Source organism: Kogia breviceps, chromosome 4 (assembly GCF_026419965.1).
Source record: "Kogia breviceps isolate mKogBre1 chromosome 4, mKogBre1 haplotype 1, whole genome shotgun sequence".
Lineage (NCBI taxonomy): Eukaryota > Metazoa > Chordata > Mammalia > Artiodactyla > Physeteridae > Kogia > Kogia breviceps.
Window position 1 is genome coordinate 179266003 of NC_081313.1, and position 14323 is coordinate 179280325.

A 14323-nucleotide genomic window follows, 5' to 3' on the forward strand; every position below is an offset into this window, starting at 1 on the left:
CTCTAGAGCGCAGGCTCAGTAGTTGTGGCGCACGGGCTTAGTTGCTCCACGGCATGTGGGATCTTCCCAGACCAGGGCTAGAACCCATGTCGCCTGCATTGGCAGGCGGATTCTTAACCACTGCGCCGCCAGGGAAGTCCAGCAGGTGCTATTCTTATCCCCATTCCATAGATAGGAAACTGAAATTCAGGAAGGTTAAAGTTTGGGCGGCACCAGATTCTTCCATTCTTCCTTAAACTCCGTCAATGCTGTGAGGATAATCTCCCGACCTCCTTAATTTAAACCCCTTGGGGTCCGCCATGGTGGGTCCCCAAGCCCCAGCTCTGTGCATCCACTTCATTCTCTCCCACACTGTGTGCGTGGGGGACTACTAGGGAGGACCACCCGGTTGGCTTGTGGGGACCTTGAATGCCCCCACACTGAGTTGGGACTTTATCACGTAACCGCCGGGGAGCCAGAGATGGTTCTTGAGGAGGGAAACGGACAAGGCCAGCGCTTTCTCCGTGGGGTCGTAGGTCTGTCCCTCCCTCTCCTGTCACTCACTCCTTGGTGAACGCGGTGGAAGGTGCCCAAGCACAGCCTTCCGCTGGAAGCGCCCTCGTTGCCCCTGGCAACAGAGTCCAGGAGAACCACCGAGACGCGGCCCGACAGTGCACAGCGCTCACTCCGGGCCAGCAAGGCGCGGAGACCCTAGAAAGCGGCGCCTGACCGATTGTCACGTGGGCTGCCCTCAGGAAGGCGGGACTTCCGGCGGCCCAGTATTTTCTTTCCGGTTGTTGGCTCCTGCCGGCCCCTCCCTTACTGGCCCCTGCGCCCCCCTCCCCCCGCGGCCCCCCGCCGCCGGGCCCGCCGCCACCATGAAGAAATTCTTCCAAGAGATCAAGGCCGACGTCAAGTTCAAGAGTGCGGGGCCCGGTCAGAAGCTCACGGAGTCGGTGGGGTGCGTGACAGGCGCTGAGGCTTGAGGCCCGGGGGCGGAGATGAGCGGAGGGGGAGGGGCGGGGGGGCCAGGGAAGACGAGAGGCGGGTAGGGGCGGCAGAGAGTCAGAGAGTGGGGAGAAACCTCGGGGGGCGGGGCAAGAAGGAGGGAGTGGGAGTAGGGGGGAGGGGAGGCCTCCGGAGGCGGGGCAGGAGGGGGCGGGGCTGCAGAAAGTGATGGGGGTCCCTGGAGAGACCCTAGAGGGTTAGGGCGGGCGGTAAGGGAGAGGCCGGGGATGCGGTAAAGGGGCCCTGAAGAGGCATCGCATAGGGTTTGGGGGAATCTAGGTGACCAGAGATTGGGGACTGAGCCTGGAGAAACAACTAGTGCTGGGGTCGCAAAAAGTCGTGAGGCTTAGACTCTGTGGCGATAGGGGTCTGGGCCTTGGTTCTGGAGCAGGAGGGAGGACGGGTTGAGGATCTGGAAGGCCAGGGAGCCTGAGGCGTTGTTGGAAGGGTGGTCAGGGACTTGGGAGGTGCGGGTGCACTGGGTGGGGGGTGGGTGCTGCGAGGGGCTGAGGAAGGTCTGGGAGGAGAAGGGAGGCAGGTGGGTGGAGATGGGGAGCTGGGGGAGTCTGCGACTGGAAGGAGGTGGGGGGCCTCGTGGGTGATGGCTGAGTGGCCTGGAGGCCCTGAGGGTGTCCTGGGAGGGGAGGGGAGGTGGCCTGCATTTCCAGGCCTCTGTGACTTATCTGGGGAGGACTTGGAGAAGAGAAGGGCCTGGGGCCACACTGGAGACTCCATGGGCAGGCGTGAGGGGCCAGTGCTGTGTAGAGGATAGTGAAGAGCTGGAGCAGGTGAGGATGCCAGACTGAGGGCCAGTGGGCTGAGGAGGAGGCTCCACTGGGGGGGATGGGATGAGAAGAGGGAGTTCAGGAGGGACTGGGGCTGCTACCAGGAGCTACAGAGGGGGCTGGGGGACCCGAGGGGGTTTAGGATGGAGAGTGACTGAAGAAAGAGGTCAGCCTGGGGAGGGGTCTGTGAGGCATAATGGAAGGGATTGTGAAGAGGTCGGGTCTGGGAGGGGGTGGGAGGAGAGGCAGGGAGGCTGGCAGGAAGGGGTGGTGAGGGAGGGCATCATGAGGCAGTGGGGGTGAGTGAGGGAGAGTGGGTGCGTGGCAAGGACATCAGGGCCTCTGTCACGAGGATTGGGGGCCCCTGGGGTTCTTGGGAGGGGCAAAGGAGTAGTGGGACAAAGGAGGCCCATGAGGGTCAGATCCATGAGTACGGGAGGAAGTGCAGGTCTGGGAGCCTGGGGCGGTGACAGGGAGAGGAGGGCAGCTTAAGAGGGGCCCAGGGAGAGCCGTGGGCCAGACAAGGGGGTCTATTCATTTGTTCATCAAGTAGTGGGTGGAGGTGGGGGGCTGGTGCAGCTGGACTGTGTGTGACAGGAGGGAGGTGGGGGCTGATGGCTGTGTCAGACTGGAGGCCTGGGAGGACAGGAGAAGGGAGTCACATGGAGATCCAAGCTTTTGTGACGTGCATGGAGCCGGACTGGAGACTCAGGGTGTGTGCGACGTGTGTGTCCAGCACTGTTACGGCATGAAAATCCCTGCCCTCTCAGGGCTACGTTGTAGTGGGGAGAGGTGGACAAGTAGAATAATACATAAACGATGAAAGATCGGCCCTGAAGAAAAATAAACAGGGTCCAGAGAGTGAGCCATGTGGGTGACTGTTAGGTGGTCTGGGAATGCCTCTCTGAGAAGGTGACTTTTGAGCGAGAGCTGGATGAAGTGAGACTCAGCCGTGTGGAAATCAACCCCTGTCTCTCTGTCTCTGTGTCTCTTTCACACACACACACAGTTGAAGCGGTGCCTGTCCCTCCCAGGCAGAACACTCCAGGCAGAAGGCACAGAAAGTGCAAAGGTCCTGTGGTAGGAGGTTGGGTCTGTGTGAAGAACAGCAGGGAGTTTAGATAGGAGTGAACAAAGGAAAGGGGCAGGTTGTGAAGGGCCTGTAGGGCAAGGAGGCTGCAGGATTCTGTCCTGCATGGAATGAGAGGGCTTTGTGCAGAGGAGTGACTGGGTTTTAGAAGGATCCCTCTGGCTGCCCAGAGGAGCCATGAAGCGGGTGAGTGAGAGGTCTTGGAAAAATGGCATTTTTATGGAAAGATGGGGCTAGGGTGGCACTACGTGACTTGTCTTTTCTTCAACCTGAAACTCTCAGCTTTGGGAGGGCTGGAGAGAGGGGCCGGGTTGGGCAGAAAGCTCCCAGAGGCCTGGGGACAAGAAAAGAGGGCTGCCTGGGTGTCTGAGCAGAGCGGGAAGCATGAGGGCCATGAACTCAGAGCCTTAGTTCCTGAGAAGGTTCTAGAGATATAGCACAGATGATTCCAACTACTGGCATCGGGAGAGGGTCCTGAAGAAAGGAGGGGGGTGAGGCAGGTGAGTCAGACCCTGGTGGGAAGAAGGTCATCTCTGCTGGAACGTCAAGGCCAGCTAGGTTGGGTTAGGAAGCTGCCCATCCCGTGGGATGATCACCCTGCCTACTTCCCAGGGTGGAGGGGAGATTAAACCAGATCTTTGTTTGTTTGGGGTTTTTTTTGGCCATGCTGCGCATCACGCCAGATCTTAGTTCGCTGACCAGGGATCAAATCCTAGCCCACGGCAGTGAGAGCACCGAGTCCTAACCACGGGACCGCCAGGGAAGTCCCTAAACCAGATCCTTGTAACACACTCCACGCAGGGCCTGCGTGCGGCCTGGCCCGCCACCCGAGCTTCCGTGACCCTCTGGGGGCTTGTGAAAAGGCGTCTGGAGCGCTCGCTGGGAGGCATGTTGCCATGCGTAATAGACGCGCTGAGCGACAGCTAGCTCCTGGCGCGCTGTCTGGCACACAGTAGGTGCTCAGTAGATGAAGCCTCCATGTCTCACCTTCGTAGACAGTAAGGGCAGAGCCTCTCGCTCAGGGAAGGGGGCGAAGAGCATCAGCCCCTGCGGACGGTAGGTGTGCTCTTACCTCGCCTGACAGATGATGACTCCGAGGCCCAGGCCGGTGCAGGATTTGTCCAAGGTGGCGGGCAGGGCGGGGAGCAGAGTCACTGTCTGCCTCCCGAGGCTCCTACGTCTGCATCAGACCCGTCTGGCGGCCGTGGTGGCCCCTGGGGCGGAGGCCCATGTCTGTCTGCTGGGGCAGGAGCAGAAGTGGGAGAGGGACAAAAGCTCTTCTGTCTGCCCCCACGTCACCTCACGGTCCCTCCGCGTCTCCTTAGGGAGAAGGCCCCCAAAGACAAGCCCAGCAAGCCGGCGCTCCGGCAGCCCCGCCAGGGACCCACCGATGAGGCACAGATGGCGGCCGCGGCGGCCCTGGCCCGGCTCGAGCAGAAGCAGCCCCGGGCGCGGGGCCCCACATCACAGGAGTCCATCCGGAACCAGGGTGAGCCTCGGCCGTCCTTGGGCCACAGGGGTGGGGACGGGGGGCGGTGGAGCGGACCCCTGCGCCTCTGTCCTCGAGGCTGATCCTTGACTTTTCATGCGTTCCGGGTCCTGTGCTTGGCTCTGGCTGAAAGTAATTTCATAGCCAGCGATTCGGGGCGGGAGGAGGGTTTAAATCACAGCTGTGAGCCAGTCCACAAAGGGGCCATGCAGGTGGAAAGGTCAAGGGGTCTGCTGTGGTCTGGGCGAGGTTGCGGAGGGGAGGGCTGGGACTCAGAGGAGGAGGAACACGTGGCCTGGCGCAGCCTGGGGGCATGGGGAGGTGGGCGCGCTGGGAGGACCTCGAGCTGGAAGGACTAGAATGTGACCCACACGAGGGCCCATGCTGGGAATGGTGTGCCTGGCTCACACGCTGACCCATGCTTGCCTCTTCCCTCCAGTGAGAAAGGAACTTCAAGCTGAAGCGACTGTCAGCAGGAGCCCGGAGGCCCCAGGGACCAATCCGGTAAAAGCATCACGATGGCAGCACGACACCCAAGGGGTGGCCTGGGGCAGGCGGGGGAGCTGGGAGCCCTTAGAGTGCCCTCTTGGGCTCTCTTCTGTGTTTGGTCTGATTGGTGCCCAGCCCTGGGCGGTAAGCATCTGGTGCTGGAGAGGGTGAGGAGATGCAGAAGGGACATCGGGGTGGATCGAGGTCATCTCTGGCCTCAGGATGCTGGGGATCCCCGTGGTTGAGGGTGGTGTCATCTGGGACCTGTGTGCTTGGTACCTAATGACACCAGGCCCAGGCCCTGGGGGAGGGACTGCACCTCCGTTAAGTCCCCTCCCTCCCCTGTAACTGCATGAGGGTAGGTGCTGTTACAGTTCCCACTTTTCAGAAGAGAAAACTGAGGTTCAGAGAGGTGAGGCCTGGTGCCCTTGGTCATGCACCTCTAAACCAGCAGGGGCAGGAATGGAACCCCAGTCTGTCTGAGTCCAAAGCCCTTAGCCTTAGCACTGCCCTCTGCTGCCTTCCTCGGATACAGGAGGGCACCACGGAGACTGGTGTAGTCAGGGAGGCCTTCCTGGAGGAGGCAGGCCTCAAAGCAGAACTTGGCAGAAAGGGTGTTCTGAGCAGCACCACCTGTGAGGCCTCACTGAATTTCAGAATGGAAGGGACTCTGGATATTACCTAGGAATTGAGGCCCAGAGCAAGGCTGGGACTCGTCCAGGGCACCGTGACTCCTAACTCTCCCACCAAAGCCCCATCCTCACCAGGTAGGGGGGCGGGAAGAGCAGGCACGATCAATTCAGCACTTTACACTGTGTCCGGAGCTGCTTCACGCTTTCCGTTCCTTACCTTGTTGAATTCTGAGGTGGTCCCTCGAGGACATCTTACAGACCAGAAGACAGGCTCAGAGGGGCTTGGCCACTGGGCCACGGTGTCCCATGGCTAATAGGCAGAGGGGACAGCATTGGGACCAGGATGTCTGGCTCCCAGGGCCACGCTTTCAGGACTGTGGCACTCGGGCAGCTCGGGGTGGCCTCTGCCCACAGTCTAGGCTCAGACACACTCACCCATCCTCCCAGGTGCCCAAGCCCAAAGAGGAGGGCTCAACCCACCTGGCAGTGCCCGGAGTGTACTTCACCTGCCCGCTCACAGGGGCCATCCTGAGGAAGGAGCAGCGGGACGCCTGCATCAGAGAGGCCATTCTCTCGGTGAGTGCTGGCCCCGGTACCGGAGCCGCCCCCCAGGAGCCCAGGTGGCACAGAGCATATGCTGTGGTTCTGTTCTAACCTCTCTAAAGAGGGAATACTTACCTGAGGAACAGAATTCAAGATACAGAAGGGTAGGCGGGGAAAAGCCGCCTCCCACCCACCTGCGGCCATTCTCTCTGAGGCAGCAGCTGGAAGTAGCCTAGGCCTCTTCAGAGATGCTCCAAATATGTACAAACTACCGATGCAGCTGTATCTGCCACACGTGCCGTGTGTTTGTTTTACGTAAAAGGTAATGTACTGTTCACGCCTGACGTGGAAACTGCTAGGTATTATATCAGTACAGAAAGAACTTCTACATTTTTTCCCCTTAAAACTCTGTATTTGGAAATAATTTCAAACCTAAAGAAAAATCGCAAGGAGAACGAAAAGAACACGTGAACATCCTTTACTCAGGGTGGGAGTGGCTTATTACTACTGTTCTGACAGATTACTACGAACTTGGTGCCTCCAGACAGCATGCCTCTTATAATTCTGGAAATTAGAAGTGGGACTTGGGTCTCATGGGGCCACAGTCAAGGTGGCCACAGGGCAGTGTGCCTCCTGGGAGCCCTAGGGGGAGTCAGGCTGTTTGTACTCCATGGCTCCTTCTCCGTCTTCACAGCCAGCGGTGCCAGGCCAGGTCTTTCCCAGCTGCCATCTCTGCTTCTCTTTCTCTCTCTTCCCCCTTTTAAGGGCCCTTGTGACTCCATTGGGCTCACCTGGCTAATCCAAGCTAATCTCCCTATTTTAAGGTCCACTGATCAGCAGCCTTAACTCCATCTGTTGCCTCCACACCCCGTGACCCATAACTTAACATACTCCCAGGTTCCAGGGATCAGGTCACAAATATGTATGTCATTATGCCCATCTTACTCACATTTGCCAGTTGCTAACATTTTTACCCCATTGGCTCTGTCATGCCTCTCTGTTTTTTTCTGAGCAGTTCGAAAGCCTGCATTCTCCACAGTGACTGCGTGATGACTCACGGCAAATTGTTTCCTGACTCTTTAACCAACCCCGTGTTGATAAGCACGTAGGAAGCTTCCAGTCTTTTGCTAGTGAGGACAATATTTATGATGAAGACCTTGTCTGTACATCACTTTGAGCTGTAGGCTCCATTCCAGAAGCAGAGTTGCTGGGGCAGAGGACAGCGTGTAGGGCTTTGGATAGTTGTCACCAGATGAATCTCCATGTGGGTTGTCCTGATTCACACTCACCCAGCAGTATGTGAGAAAATACCCATTTCCCTGTCCCCCGTTGTCACTGTGGGTTACCAAACATTTTTTGTCTTTACCCAAACTGATTGGTAAAAATAATATCTCAGCATAGTTTTAGTTTGCATTTCCTTTTTTTGGTTTAGGTTGGCTGTGTTTTCATATGAGAATGCATCCTTTGCCCATTTTTGTGTTGGGTGGTGGTTTTTTTTTTCTTATTGATTTATAGGCACTCTTTACATATTAGGCAAAACTAGCCTTTTGCCTATGATCTGAGTTAAGAATATTTTTCTCCAGTTGTTTACTTTTAGAGTTGGCTTATGGTTATATGGCCATGTAGAAAGTTTTAATCTCTGTGTAATTCAATGTGTCAGTCTTATTTTATGGCTTCTGGGTTTTGTGACCTACTTAGGAAGGCCTTCCCCACTTCAGGATTAAAACAACTCTTCCATGGTTTTTCTAGTGCTTTTCTGTTTTGTCTTTTGTTGTTTGCTTTGTTAAATGTTTAAAGCTTTGATCCCACTAGAATTATACCTGTGTAGAATAGGACGCATGGAGCTAGTGTTATTTCTTTTTTTTTTTTCCGGATAGTTATCCAGTTTTCCCCAATCCTCATTTATTGAAACACCTGTCTTTTGGCCACCGTGAAATCTGCCATTATCACAAAGTAAATCCCTACATGGATTCGGTTCCTTTCTGGATGTGTCTGTTCCTTTGTCCCCTTGTCCGTTTGTGCTCCCTGGTCCTAATTTAAACGAGGCTGCAGGCTGCCTGGAAACATCTGAGAACAGCATTTGGAGCTGCAGCTCTTCCCTGGGTGGGTGGGTGTGCTTGTCCTGAGGAGGCTGGAGTAGGGGGCGGTCAGCCTGGCTCAGCCGCGTCCTGAGGACGCCCCCCCATCTTACTGCTGCTTTTCTGCAGACCCGATTTCTCTGCCCTTCCACGACTTTTTGTCCTACCCTGGCAACTTACTGGCAGACTGGGCTGGGTCCCAGTTTGAAGTTCCCAGGAGAGCTGGCCCAGTTCAGATCAGACAACTAAGTGACACAGCTGTGGCTGCTGAAGGCTCACCCCAGTGTAGCTGAGGGAGGGTAGCTGGGGCAGGGTGGAAGCCCCACAGCTGCCTTCCAGGAGCTGTGGCTGGGCTTCTGCGGGGCTGCCCAGGGGTAGATCTGAGTGGGCCAGGTCGTCTGTGCTCTTGATTCATCATCTCTGGTGACCCAGCTGTTCACCCGCACCATTTTTTTTTTTTTTTCTTTTTGGCCACACCTTGCGGCATGCGGAACTTCCCCAACCAGGGATCGAACCCGTGGCCCCTGCAGCGGAAGCGCAGAGCCTTAACCACGGGACCGCCAGGGAGGCCCCACCCCCGCCATTATCCAGGCAGAGCAAATGACTTCGGGGCTGACGCGGGTGCCAGCCCCACTCGCCACGTAACTAGTGACTTTCTGGGGCTGCAGAGAAACAAGACCACACGGTGTGGCTGTGTGCAGTGGCTGTCCAGAGCGTCAGCAGATCTGCTGCCCCGTCTTGCCCCTCGCCTTAGTTATCCATTCTTAGCCTCTCCTCGCTGGGGTGCTGTTTGCAGGGTCCCCGGTGGTGCCCAGAGGCTGGGCCGGTCGAGGGATCAACTGTGGGCCCTGTGACCTCTCCATCTGCAGCTCCTCCTCTCCCCAGGGAAGCAGGTGGAGCCCCCGAGGCATGGGGACCGGTCAGTGATGTCTCCACTACCTTGCCTCCCCCAGGAGTGACCAGGCAGCCGCAGGTCACAGACCTCTTTTGCGTCCTGTCTCTGCCACCTCCGTCTATTTCTAGAACGTCCCTCGTAGGGATGGGGGATGAGGAGGGACGGCAGGTCCGCGGTGGCCGGCGGGTCCCGGGCACTCAGCTGCTGTGCCCTTGGTGGCGCTCAGTGCTGGCGTTGGGCGCCAAAGCCAGAGCGGTAGGCAAAGGTCCGTGTCACGCCGACCCGAGGGGTGGTGTAACCCGGGCTGCCATCGCCCCCTTTTCCCTAGACGTGAGGGCAGGGCCGAGGCCCCAGGCTGGAGTCATCAAAAGGGCTCTCCTCCTTTTTCTGCTGTTGAGTTTGTTTCCGTCCCATGCTAGGGCCTGCTGTGAGACAGTTCTTAACTGTTGTCACCGGTGTCACTGCTGTCACCTGAGTGCTGAGACCTGGCTGCTTGGCTGGCGTGGCCTCCAGGCCCTGAGGTGGACGCTTTCTGATTCAGCTTTCCTCCCTCCTCCCAGCACTTTTCCACCGACCCAGTGGCCGCCTCCATCATGAAGATCCACACGTTCAACAAGGACCGGGACCGGGTGAAGCTGGGAGTGGACACCATCGCCAGGTGAGTGGGTGGCCCCCTCCCGCCGGGGTGCCAGCTCCTGGGCCTCCATCGCGATTGGCCGAGGGGCCCCGGAGGGAGCACAGCCCTGGGAGTGAGGCCAGGCCCCACCCTTCACTCCCCCTCGCCCTCGGGGGAGGGGCTTGGCCTCTCTGGGCCTCAGTTTACCAGCCTTTAGAACGAAGAGGTTTACTGAATTGGGGGTTCCCAACCCTGGCTTCCCTTTGGGATCATCAGAAGGATGTGAAGCAGGCAGGGTCTCCCCCGCTGCCAACTCCTCTGATGGGAGCAGGTCGGGGGCGGGGCCAGAAGTCTGTGTTGCTCAGCAACCCCCAAGCCGGCTCTGGGGACCCATCAGCTCTGGCTCTGCCTGCTCCACCCCCACCCACCATGGTGGCTCCTTGGTGCCCTCAGGGGGAGGCAGGACCGAGGAGGAGGCCCAGTGTTGGGGGCACCAGGGGTTGGGCTCTGTGGGGGTGTACAGGGTGTGACGGCAGCCTTCCTGGCTGTCACTCTTAGCAAGAGCCGGTGTGGCTCTGAGCTGCTCTCCCCTGTCCGCCCCAGGTACCTGGACAACATCCACCTGCATCCCGAGGAGGAGAAGTACCGGAAGATCAAGCTTCAGAACAAGGTGTTCCAGGTGAGGGCTTGCCACCAGAGTGACCTAGCCTGGGGTGGCCGGCGTGGCCGGGCCTGTGAGGCCACCCAGGACCCAGGCTGGCAGTGGTGGCCGGAGCCGGCTGCAGAAGGGCCCCTGCAGGGCTTGGGAGTTGAGGTGGGCAGAAGGTGCCAGGCGGGGAGGGAGGGCTTCACGAGCGCAGGACGAGCATAGTACGTGTACATTGTCTGCTCTCGCCACCAACCCACGGCGTGACTTGACTTTTGTTTGAATTAGCTGGGAACACGTTGGCACCGGGGAGATTTTTCACGCAAACACAGACTTCTGGTTTCTGTGGAGAAATCGCAGGGTCCTAGCACTCTGGCCCGTGGTACCCGTGCAGCTGGTGGGGCCCCGCTCTCTCCTGAGGGTCCCCACCCACATCCAGCATCACAGAGCCCGCCTCCCCCGCTTCTGGGGACTCCCAGCCTCCGCTGTCCTTTGGCGCTTCAGCCTCCTTCACCCTGGTGTTGACCTTTGGGATCCCAGGCCCTCTGTGAACTCACCCCTGCACACAGCTTTGGGGGTTCATCCTGTCCAGGGGCAGCGGCCGCTCTGAGACTGGGGACTCTGGGCCAGAAGGGCGGGGTGGGCAGTGAGGCAGGTGGGGCACGAGGAGGCCCCAAGGGTCCCGCATGACCTCTGGCTCTGCTCTCAGGAGCGCATTAACTGCCTGGAAGGGACCCACGAATTTTTTGAGGCCATCGGCTTCCAGAAGGTGCTGCTTCCGATCCCCGACCAGGGTAAGAGAAAAAGAGAAGGGCCGTGGCTGAGCCCAGGGGCAGGGGTGGGAGGGGCCCGGCTCGGGGGTCTCCCTGCCCCGGCAGAGTGACACGCCCACGTGTCCCAGAGGGCCCTGAGGAGTTCTACGTGCTGAGCGAGGCCGCCCTGGCACAGCCCCAGAGCCTGGAGCAGCACAAGGAGCAGCTGCTGCGCGCCGAGCCCGTGCGGGCCACACTGGCCCGCCAGCGCCAGGTCTTCCGGCCCTCGCCCCTGGCCTCCCAGTTCGACCTGCCTGCGGACTTCTTCAGCCTCACGGCGGAGGAGCTCAAGCGAGAGCAGCGGCTGCGGTCAGAGGCCGTGGAGCGGATGAGCGTGCTGAGGACCAAGGCCATGCGCGAGCGGGAGGAGCAGCGGGAGATGCGCAAGTACACGTACACGCTGCTGCGCGTGCGCTTTCCCGACGGCTGCCTCCTCCAGGGTGCGTGCTGGGTGCTGGCGATGCTGCCTCGGGTCCGCTGTGCGCCCGCAGGAGCAGGCTTCTCTGGTCTGAGCTCGTCCTGGGGGAGGAGGCCGAGGGCTCAGGGGGCTGGGTGGGCTCAGGGGGGCTCCCACGAGCTCCAGCGCCACTCTTGTACCCCCGCCAGGGACCTTCTATGCCCGGGAGCGGGTGGCAGCACTGTACGCGTTTGTCCGGGAGGCCTTGCAGATGGACTGGCTGCCTTTTGAGCTGCTGGCCTTGGGAGGGCAGAAGTTGTCAGAGGACGAGAACCTGGCCTTCAATGAGTGCGGGCTGGTGAGTGACGGGCTCCCCGCACAGCGGATCCGGGTTCTCTGGGTTCTCGTTGAATCGGCACAAACCCCCGAGGAGGGGGATGATCTTTGGTTGGGGATGGCTTTAGGGGAAGGGGTCCTGGTGCCAGGCTCCCTGGGTGTGAGTCCCACCTTTCCACTTCCTTGTCACGTGATCTTGAGCAACTTCTGTGTGTCTACAAAATGGGAACGTGCCCAGTGTGTTAGAGTCCTCTGCGGCGCAGAGCCAAGGTGGCGTTCAAAATGCAAGGAATTACTGGGGAGGGTGCAGGACAGGGTGCAGGGCTGTCAGACCCTGATTCAGGGAGGCCTGGACAGGAAGTCCTGACTGCTGCCCGAGGCTGGGTTGGCTTCAGCCAGGCCAGGGGGCGTCCCCGAGCCCGGGTCATCATCAGAGGAGACCCTGTTATGAGAATGGACTGAGTGCATGGGTGTGCCGTCAGCGGCGGGGAGCAGCCCCGGCTCAAGCAGGAGGATTGGAACGTGAAGCGGGAGCTCTGTCACGTAAAGGCCAGAGCGAGACTGAGGCTTCTTACCCCACTGCAGGTGCCCTCGGCCCTCCTGACCTTCTCGTGGGATGCAGCCGTGCTAGCGGACATCAGGGCTGCGGGGGCCCAGCCAGACTCATCTGTCCTGAAACCCGAGCTCCTGTCGGCCATCAAGCAGCTCTAATGAAATAAAAGCAGGGTTGGCTTCAGCCCCTGTGGGTCTGTCTCAAGCTCTCTCCCTGCTTCCTCCACATTCCCCTCATCCCCGGTCCCCCCACCACTCCGGGGCCTCCCAGCCTCCTCCGGAACCTCCCCTCCTGCCCACGGGCACCTCAGGCACGGGGAGGGGTGCTGGTGGGCCCCTCCCCACGCCTGTGGTGGACGTGTGCCGAGACTGCCACCTGGATGGCACAGCCACTAAGTAGCCTGCTTAGAGAAGCCCGGGCCCAGTCCCTGTGTGCTGTGGCCCTGGTGGCTGCGGCTAGCCCTGAGGTGACCTGCACAAGAACGAGACACGGGGCCTGCCAGGTCACGGTGTGTAAAATTCTAAACCTGAATAAATAGGGTGTTTGACTAGTTTCCCGGTGGTGAGTTGAAGCCGTGGGAGGCGGCATAGGGTGGCAGCTCTGCAGTGCCGCCAGCAGGTGAGGCCTGGCCGTAGCTTCCGGTGAAGTGGGGCCAGGCGGACACCCCGCGGCCACCTGGGCACCCAGGAGCCCCTCACGTCCAAGGTGAGCTCTTCACTTCCTGCACTTTCCTAATTGTTGTCCCCACCGGCCTGATGAGCCAGCCCTGCTGAGTGCTTCCCAGGGCCCCGGAGCCTTGCTGGCCCCGTAGGGCAAGCTCCCCCAGATGTCCACATCCTCCTCCCTGGAACCTGTGAATGCATTACTTTATGTGACACAGGGACTTGGCCTGTGATTGAGGATGAGATGGGAGGTGGCCCTGAGTGAGTTCCAATGCATGGAGGAAAACAAGGGATGGGGAGATGTGGAGGAAGGGGCCACGTGCCAAGGATTCGGGTTGGCCTCCAACAGCTGGAAGAGGGACAGAAACAGATTCCCCCTAGAGCTTCCAGTGGGAACCAGCCCTGCTGACACCTGATTCTGAGCCAGTGAGGCCCTTGTCGGACTTCCGCCCCCCAGAACTGCCAGCAGAACCAAGTCTGGCGGTTTGTTACAGCAGCCGTGGGGAGCCAACGCAGAGAGGGAGACCAAGGCCTGGAGGGTGTGGGCACTCGCCCCCGGCCACACCTCTGCCGGGAGACACCTGAGCCCCCGCTCCTGACCACTCATCTGGATTGTCCCCTCCCTCTCACCCGCAGCCTGGCCCCAGGCTGTGGCCCCTACTGGATCCTTGCCTTCACGGAGACCAGTGGTGGCTGGTTCTCTGGCCACTGTGATTAAAGCATCCAGGCCCCAAATGTGATTAAAACAAAATTCCCTGGTAACCCCGTCAGCCACACACGCTTTGCCTCCCACCTGGGCCACCAGCAGCTCTGTTCTCACGTGTGGGCAGGACCTGGGCCCATCCTCCTTTGCCGCCGCCTCTCCGGAACCCAGCACTGCCTCGGCTTGATACCCTGTGCTCACGTCCTGCTCTCAACTCCCACTAGGAGTCGACTGCAAATTGTCAGGTGGCAACTAAGACGGTTTGAGGCGACGTGATCGTTGCAGGTCGTCACATCACAGGTGGAGTCACACCTCTGCGTCCCGTCCCTGTGCCGCCACTCAGCTGCACCCCACCTGCGGCAGCTCGTCCTGGGTGGGGCCAGGGTCCTCACCCCACAACTGGGGTGCTTGTCAGCCCCACCCATGCGGAGCTGGAGAGGAATGGGACCCCTCCAGGAGGACTGGGGTGCTGCCAGGAGAGGCAGGCCCGGCAGGGACCTGGCCACCACATGGCGAGCTCCCCGGGGCTGGGGTCGTGTCGCCCTGTCTCGGGTGCATCCACAGTCAACACTGAACCATTCTTCACAATGAGATGCCAGCCGACTCTTCT

General features: G+C 59.6%; 1 protein-coding gene across 2 annotated transcripts; it reads left to right on the forward strand.

The window, feature by feature from the left end:
• The first annotated feature begins 618 nt into the window (after nucleotides 1-618).
• On the forward strand, nucleotides 619-12531 carry UBXN6 (UBX domain protein 6). 2 transcript variants are annotated; one of them, XR_009335492.2, is made up of 10 exons: nucleotides 619-940; nucleotides 4188-4351; nucleotides 4791-4855; nucleotides 5920-6048; nucleotides 9549-9646; nucleotides 10208-10283; nucleotides 10960-11044; nucleotides 11199-11502; nucleotides 11669-11817; nucleotides 12381-12531. XR_009335492.2 is itself a non-coding variant. In XM_059062069.2 (10 exons), exons 1-10 carry the CDS (start codon nucleotides 858-860, stop codon nucleotides 12504-12506), a joined length of 1326 nt encoding a protein of 441 aa, XP_058918052.1. In that variant the 5' UTR covers nucleotides 725-857; the 3' UTR covers nucleotides 12507-12531. The 2 variants fall into 2 exon arrangements, 1 of the variants encoding a protein (XP_058918052.1); XM_059062069.2 differs by having other exon boundaries at nucleotides 725-940; nucleotides 11152-11502.
• The last annotated feature ends 1792 nt before the right edge of the window (nucleotides 12532-14323 follow it).